General features: G+C 35.3%; 1 protein-coding gene across 1 annotated transcript; it reads left to right on the top strand.

Moving 5' to 3' along the window:
- Positions 1-1,699: 1,699 nt before the first annotated feature.
- LOC128247064 (interleukin 17-like protein) lies at positions 1,700-6,857 on the top strand. Its single transcript, XM_052965849.2, has 2 exons — positions 1,700-2,107; positions 3,952-6,857. The coding sequence occupies exons 1-2, from the start codon at positions 2,093-2,095 to the stop codon at positions 4,480-4,482; spliced, it is 546 nt and encodes a 181-aa protein (XP_052821809.1). The 5' UTR covers positions 1,700-2,092; the 3' UTR covers positions 4,483-6,857.
- The last annotated feature ends 1,190 nt before the right edge of the window (positions 6,858-8,047 follow it).

Here is an 8,047-nt window from a genome sequence, read left to right as displayed (position 1 = left end):
ACTTGTGAGTAAAGAAGAGAGACAGAAAAATGGAAAATATCCCTTGCATTTGAAAACTATGGAAATATTTTAAACAAAGCATTTCATTTAATGGTTCCACAGTCTAAAAGTTTTTCATGCTTTAATCTAAGTTGAAAATGTCGCAAAGACTGAAACCGGTACTAAAATGTTCTTCATGATAAAATAATTTTTGCATTTTCTACCTTGTCTTATTTTGCTTATACATATCAATTCGTGGAGAGACAGCATCAGCCGATAAAGAAGCTGCCGAGAAGTCCCTTGAGACCTTCAGGCAGATCATCGAGGTCGAGGGATGCAAGCCGGAACAAGTTTTCAATATGGACGAAAATGGCTTGTTCTGGAAGAAGATGTCTCCCAGAATGTATATCATGAAGGTGAAGCCTGAGCCTCAGGATTTAAGGAACAGAAGGACAGAGTGACGGTAATTATGTATGGCAATGCTGCTGACTTTATGATGAAACCAGGACTTATCTACAAGTCCGTGATCCTGAGGGCCTTCAAATATAAGATTAAAAACATGCTGCCTGTCCACTGGAAGCACAACACCAAGGCCTGGATTGCCAAAAGTCTAACTTTGAATTGTTTCCACTAGTGCTTCATCCCTCAAGCCAGAGACTACCTCCAAAACGTATGCATAGAATTCAAGGTGTTGCTTGTTATAGATAATACTGGTGGTCACTCTTTTGGATTTGAATCACGAGGGAGTCCATGTTCCTCCCTGCTAACACCACCTCCTTCATCCAGCGTATGGATGAAGGCGTGGAACTCTCTCCAACACCTTGTGGAGGCAATGGATTCGGACGAGAATTTCAAGCTAAAGTTGTACTGGTGTATCTTCACGATCACACTGTGCCTGTCAGCCATCCAGGCTGCTCTTAAAGACATGAAAATAGAAACCCTCATCGCAAGCTAGAAGAATATGTGACCAGCTGTGTGTCCAGCACTACGAAGGCTTCTCACCAGAAGATATTCAGCATAAGGCTCTCAACAATGCGGTGAAACTGGCAAAGGTATTTGGTGGCGAAGGTTTTGACGACATTACACAAGATAAGAACAACGACTTCCTCTAAACCCCTCTGAAACAGACGAAGATTTGTTGGAGTTAACTAAGTCTTTCAGCGAAGAGGGGTGGAATTACCAGATCGAGAAGCGAAGGATGAGGTGGTCCTGACAAGCGAACGGTCAGCAAAGGAATTGCAAGGGTAGGCGAAAGCATAGGATCCCTATATCGTTCGACCTCTTCAATTTCAAAATGCCATCGATGCGGCCCATGCAGATATATAAAACTCTCCTCACCACTATGAAAAAAGACAACAACAGCAACTTCCCATCACAATGTTCGTCAAGCCCACCAAGAAAGCTTTGCACGAAGATACGGCAACCCCTAAAACACACAAAGACGAGGCGTCACCTGAAGAGCATTGAATCTTCTTTGCTGTGCAATCATTAACTTCATTATTTTCATCATCATTGTCTTAAATCAATATCATTCATTATTGGTGAATAACTCCATTTTACTTTATTTTTTATTAAATTATTATATATATATATATATATATATATATATATATATATATATATATATATATATATATATATATATATATATATATATTACGTGATATTTTCACATTTATAGGCAATTTTATAGACCACGTTCAGTATTCGCAGTTATTCACTATTCTCGGGTGCTCTATGAACGTAACCCGGAGGAATACCACGGGACTACTGTATAATAAGCCATGCCCTGGTTACTTCAGACGTTCTCCACATTATGCAAGTCATGATTAATTTGACTTGATATCAGATCCTGCACATTCGTGGAAGATAATTTTCCCATAATTTTGATAGTTCATCCTGTTTATATTTATAAATCTTTAGTTTTGATTAAGCTTTATGACATACGGTAATTCCACTGCGTCAGATATTATATATAAGCAATCTCAGAGTAGCTGATACCATCACAAGTGAATATCATTTTGAAAAACTAACACGCTAAAGATTTGTTTAAAAATATATACATATATACTACTATTGTCATCCTTTCCATTCCAAGTGACCATCCATTATAATGAATACCACCAACGTAAGTAAACATACATTGTTACTATCAACTGTTATATTTATATCTTCAGTCTTATTTCTATGCTTACTCTCGTTTCATTCAGGGAAAGATCTACCTTTGTTCCAATGAGTGACTGATTATGCTTGTGTACCTTACTCAGATTGGTATTAGACATGTGATACGTATTTCTATGTCTATGGTATATTGATATAGTTCTTTGCTTTCATACATATATATACATTCATAAGTAGCCTTGTATATTTTTATACATTTATTATAAACATGTAATTCTTTGTTCCTAATTCTAAATTATCTAAAGAGTGCAAATTTGGGAGGTGTTAAAGTAGAATTTGTGAAAATGCTTTAAAGAACCTTAAACCAGAAGGATATGAAGCCCATAATCTGTGTAATCATTTACCTATCAATTTAGTTATCTATTGGTTAACGTAAAGAACCCCTTTCGTCCTGAATGTACATAAGAGTCCTCCAATATTTTTCCTCACCAAGACAAATTCGTCTAATTCATACCAGCCTCCCTTCTCCACACCATCGATGGTTTGCAAGGGAAAGGCAAATTCCAACACCGCTTGACATCAGCGACATCACACTTCATTTCTACAGCTGAGGGGACTGGAGCAACGTTAATTAACGGGTTTTGATCAAGAACACAACACAAAGCCCGGAAAGCGAACATACGACCTCATGATTGTGAGCCCGATGCTCTAACCATGAAACATGTGCCTTCAAAATTATCTATTAGAATGCAACATAACCTCTGTTCATAAAGCTTTAACAAGCTATACAATCATTCTTCGAAACATATTTTCATATCAAAGGTGCTTATGACCAGATTTGAAGTCACGGACCGACTCAATTTACTCTCCACAATCCACTAAATTTTTCCTTCTGGTAAAGTATTTTTAGCCCACTGATATATATATATATATATATATATATATATATATATATATATATATATATATATATATATATACATATATATATATATATATATATATATATATATATATATATATATATATATATATATATATATATATATATATATATATATATATATATATATATATATATATATATATATATATATATATAGTTGATAGATGAGAAACAGATATTCTCTATATAGATTACTCTTCGGAGTTCTCAAGAGGTTTAAACTTGAGTAGGTAGAGTTGTAGATGTAAAGATAAGTAAGTTAGGCATGTCAGCATACAAAAGATAGTAAATAAATTTCATACAAATAAGGTATATGTGTTTACATATAAAAAAGGTTCAGCTTCCACAGAATAAAAATGATATAAACTATTAAGGCAGTTGAATAAGACTTTTACGAGACCAACTGCTGTTTCTTGGGTTGCGTGGTCCAAAATAAGGATTGTAAATTGATTACACCGTCGGATAATACCAGCTTACGGCTTCAGGTATGTACTCTTAGATTTGAGGTGTTGACAGGAAGAAAATTCAGGACAAAATGATTTTGTGGAGAACTTAGAGTATTAGGGGCAGTTGTGAAATATTTAGAGAGAGTAGTCGGAGGAGAAATAAATTTCAAGGTTAGGGTTAGTAATGAGACTGTTAGAGAGTCATAGTTGTAGAGGTGGAAGGTGAGAGGAAGAGAGAATGTTCGTTTAGATAGTATGTGGATAGTAGGCATTGTTAGATTGTATGAAGACTATAGACTTAAAGGTTGAGATTGGTTCAGTGCCTAAGAGAGACTGAAGGGGTGAGTTGATGTGTACTACAGATGTAATATAATATTTTCGATTCCGTGCCTTCATTTAGATATGTGTCATATTGAACTGTAATTACTCATCTTAACATAAACATTTTATATCACGCAGGTCCTCCTCCAGGCTGTAATCTTCCTTCTCACCAACGTCGTATTGTTCATATCTTCGGCGTCAATTCGGACTCAATGTAATATACCAAAAGACTTGAAAGTCCAATACGAGAAACTATCCAGCGCATCGATCGGCAATAACTTTTTTCTACCAGCTGAAATAGCTCCGGCGGGAAGTGACCAACAAGAACTGACCGAAGGGGATAAAACTTGCCCAACATCTTCTGTATCTACTGATATCATCCGCGAACGTTCAACCTGCCCATGGTACCTGAAAATTACCCACAATTCGACATATTTTCCTCCATCACTCACTGAAGTCGTGTGTCGCTGTACAGACTGTCTGGACTCTGACAGTAACCACCAATGTGTGATGGTATATACTCCGATGACTGTCCTGAAACGTACAGTCGAATGTATTGATGGACTCTACGTTTATCAACCAAGTGTCATCCATGTAGCCACAGCCTGTGTGTGTGCACGGAAAATCGATGTAATACCCAAAGGAAATGATGACGAATATGAGTCGTAATATCGGCCAAAATCATCAAACATCCAATTGTGTGTAACACAAAAGTTTTTCATAATGTTATGGAAGTTTCAGTAAACCACTGTGTGGTTGTTATACGAAACACATACGAAACATGCACACACGCAAAAATCATACAAGCGTAAATATTTAAATGCGTGCTCTCTCACTACTTCTTTTTTTCTTTCTCTCTAATTCTTTCTCTCTCTCTCTCTCTCTCTGTCTCTCTCTCTCTCTCTCTCTCTTCATGTTATATACATACACAGAAACACACACACACAAACACACTTATACATATATACATACAAATATAAATATATATGTCTCAATATATATGCATATATTTACATGTATAGAAGTATATATTTGAAAATACATACATACATACATACGTACATACATACATTGGCAAAAACCAGTTTTGTTTTGTAAATGTTGTTTCGTAAATGAGACATATCGCTTGAAAAAAATTTTTTTTTCTATTTTGTAAACACTGAAGGGAACTCTTATGATAGTTACTATCAAATTTAACTCATAATCAATATTTCCTTTTTTTTTTTTACCTATCAAGTTTCTTTTTATAAAAGTATTTGAAACCGATAAACGGTATTGAATATGTTTATACATACGTTATATGTACATTATTTACATTACTTACATTTGACGGATATTCGTCCTCATCTTGTTTGTTGTTAACACAACGTTTCGGCTGATATACCCTCCAGCCTTCGTCAGGTGTCTTAGGGAAATTTCGAACCTGGGTTCTCATTCCTATCGATGTTATTATTATTATTATTATATTATTATTATTATTATTATTATATTATTATTATTATTATTATTATTATTACTATTATTAATCAGGTCGCTGCCGTGAATCGAACTCGGATTAGTAGCCCTTGGGGTTAGTAGCCCGCGCTCTTAACCACTACGCCATACGCCGATTTATACTTACATGTTTTCGTTCATATCATTGCCCATCCTTAAACAAAGCAATTTTATATTTATAAATTGATTTAAATAAAGAAAGCTACCTTCCACAGGTATTTGACATGACACTACATTGTAGTTGACGATCACGTGAACTGATAGACGAGTCTGCAAGGGGAGATTACTGTGATAACCGCAAGATTCTCTGAATCCATATCATATAGTTACTTAAACACTAGTACTGAGTCCACTCATACATTCTCAGTAATAATAACGTTTATGTAATATTTACCTATATATTTAATTATAACCGTTATACAAATTTGAAACATTATATATACATGTATGAGCATTTGTGTATATATTCTTTTCTGCACTAGGCACAAGTCCCCAAATTTTTTGGGAGGGGGGGCAGTTAATTAGACCAACCCCAGTACGCAACTGGTACTTAATTTATCGACCACGAAAGGTTGTAAGGCAAAGTCGAACTCGGCGAAGTTTGAAATTAGAAAGTAAAGACATTTCACCCGGCGTGCTAAAGTTTCTGCCAGCTCAACGACTTCATTTTTGTATATATTTTAACACAATTTTAAATACGTATGTGAGCGGATCTAGGCGTGTGTGTCTGTTTGCGTGTATATATAATTTCAGGCACACAGATACTCATATATATGTCACTGTAACTGAAAAATAATAGGTTTTTAAAATATATTATTTAATTTTTTCTATGTATATATCTAAAATTATATCTATCATCCATAGAATGATTGCAAAAGTGTTTAAATATATTTTACTGTTGCTTTTCCAAAATGAACATCATAAGACATATATTCTAATTTGTATCATATATTTATTTTATTGTAATCTAATATTGGAATCTAATATCAATAAAAAATGTATTAATGTATCAATACATAAGTTTCCTTTGTTGAGTTCATATTTTCTTTCTCTGGCCTGGATATCTCAACCCTCCACTCACTGACTTCATGACCAGCTGAACTCGAGTAAATGAACTAAACACTGAAAATATGCAGTTAAATTTAGTGAAGTAGTTTTCCTACTCCACATTGGAAGGAAGAGGACTTTTCACTTAAGACAGACTGTTTATAGTTCGACCTCGTTTCAATGGCTATGAAACAGACATATGAAGATCGTCTCATTTAATCCAGATATAAATTTCATGATATTACCTCATTAGCACAACACACTATATGGTCATCTCTGATGGGAACGAACTGAGACTAGAATCGAAGAAATACACGAAAAATCGTTTTCAACTTGCTTAACGTGCTACGATAACAATACTTCAAGAGGGCTAATAATCAGTGAAAAATCTGGAAATTAACATCTTACAAATTATTTTCTCTAAGTATATTAAGAAATGACGCCATAATTTACATGCTAACAACCAGCGAGGAATACAGAATTTCAGACGTTATTTGACTACATGCAAAATTAGGAACGTAAATAAGTACCAAAGAATTTTATAACACACCTAGAACATAATAAAAGTTTAGTTCTAGGACTCAACTTGTTTCTGTAAACAAAATAAGCAAATCTTTCGTAAACCAAATTCTATATGGAAGGTATACTTAGTAATTGCGTGTTATAACTCAAATAGGTAAGCAAGGAAATCACGTGGCTTGAGAAAACGGAGCATTGTGTGTCCGGCCTTTGCCTATTAGGCTGATGCGAGCACAGAACGCTCTACCACAAGACGTGCACTGGTTGTCTGCTGGAACTAAAGTCGAGGAACTGCGCAGTTCGCGTTTTCATTGTGCCCCTAGAATGCAATACATAGGTTGTTTGAATGGGGTAGTAAGTCTAACGGTGGACATGTAATGCTCTTCGGAGTTGTTTGTCAGCTTTGGGTTCTCACCTGAAATCCAGCTTCCACCTATGGATCCACAAGACTATCTGCATGCAACAGTGGTTAAACCTCTGGCAAGGCTTCCATAGGCCGTCTAAACAATAGTGAGTGTAGCTGACGACTCTCAACCCTACTGTGAGCTAGAGCCTGTCATCTTATGCATATGAAGACTGAACTTGGTTGACAGTAAAGAAACTACATTGAGAGCGCATAAATAAAACGTAATAAACATTTTAAAAATTCATATTTTCATATCAAATTAATTGCATACCCATAAACTTAAACTCACATTTCCACTGAACGAAGTAGAGTCGATACTTCAATGGGCTATACATTTTCAAAACGATATAGTTTTTAATACAGCCTCACGAAAATTTCACCGTCTAATTCACCTCACCAAATGGAAATTCATATTCAAAGGGACACAACTCTTATCTACCATCTCTCCATGCTTTCAAAATGTTTTATTTTATTTATATATCTTTGTCGATACTATGTTTCTCCCGTTCTTTTTGCAATTTCTCAGACAAGAGTCACATTGTGTTTCCACTTGAACGATTACATGATGATATACAAAATGCAATACAAGCACGTCCGACTATCGCAATATCAGAAGAATGGCATTAGAATAGCTCACATTTAAATCCTGTGCATATTAAACGAAGTGGAGGCGCAATAGCCCAGTGGTTAGGGCAGCGGACTCGTGGTCATAGAATCGCAGCTTCGATTCCCAGACCGGGCGTTGTGAGTGTTTATTGAGCGAAAACA

The sequence above is a fragment of the Octopus bimaculoides genome, chromosome 1 (genome assembly GCF_046866305.1).
Source record: "Octopus bimaculoides isolate indiv1 chromosome 1, ASM4686630v1, whole genome shotgun sequence".
NCBI lineage: Eukaryota > Metazoa > Mollusca > Cephalopoda > Octopoda > Octopodidae > Octopus > Octopus bimaculoides.
This window is presented reverse-complemented; position numbering and strand designations above follow the sequence as displayed.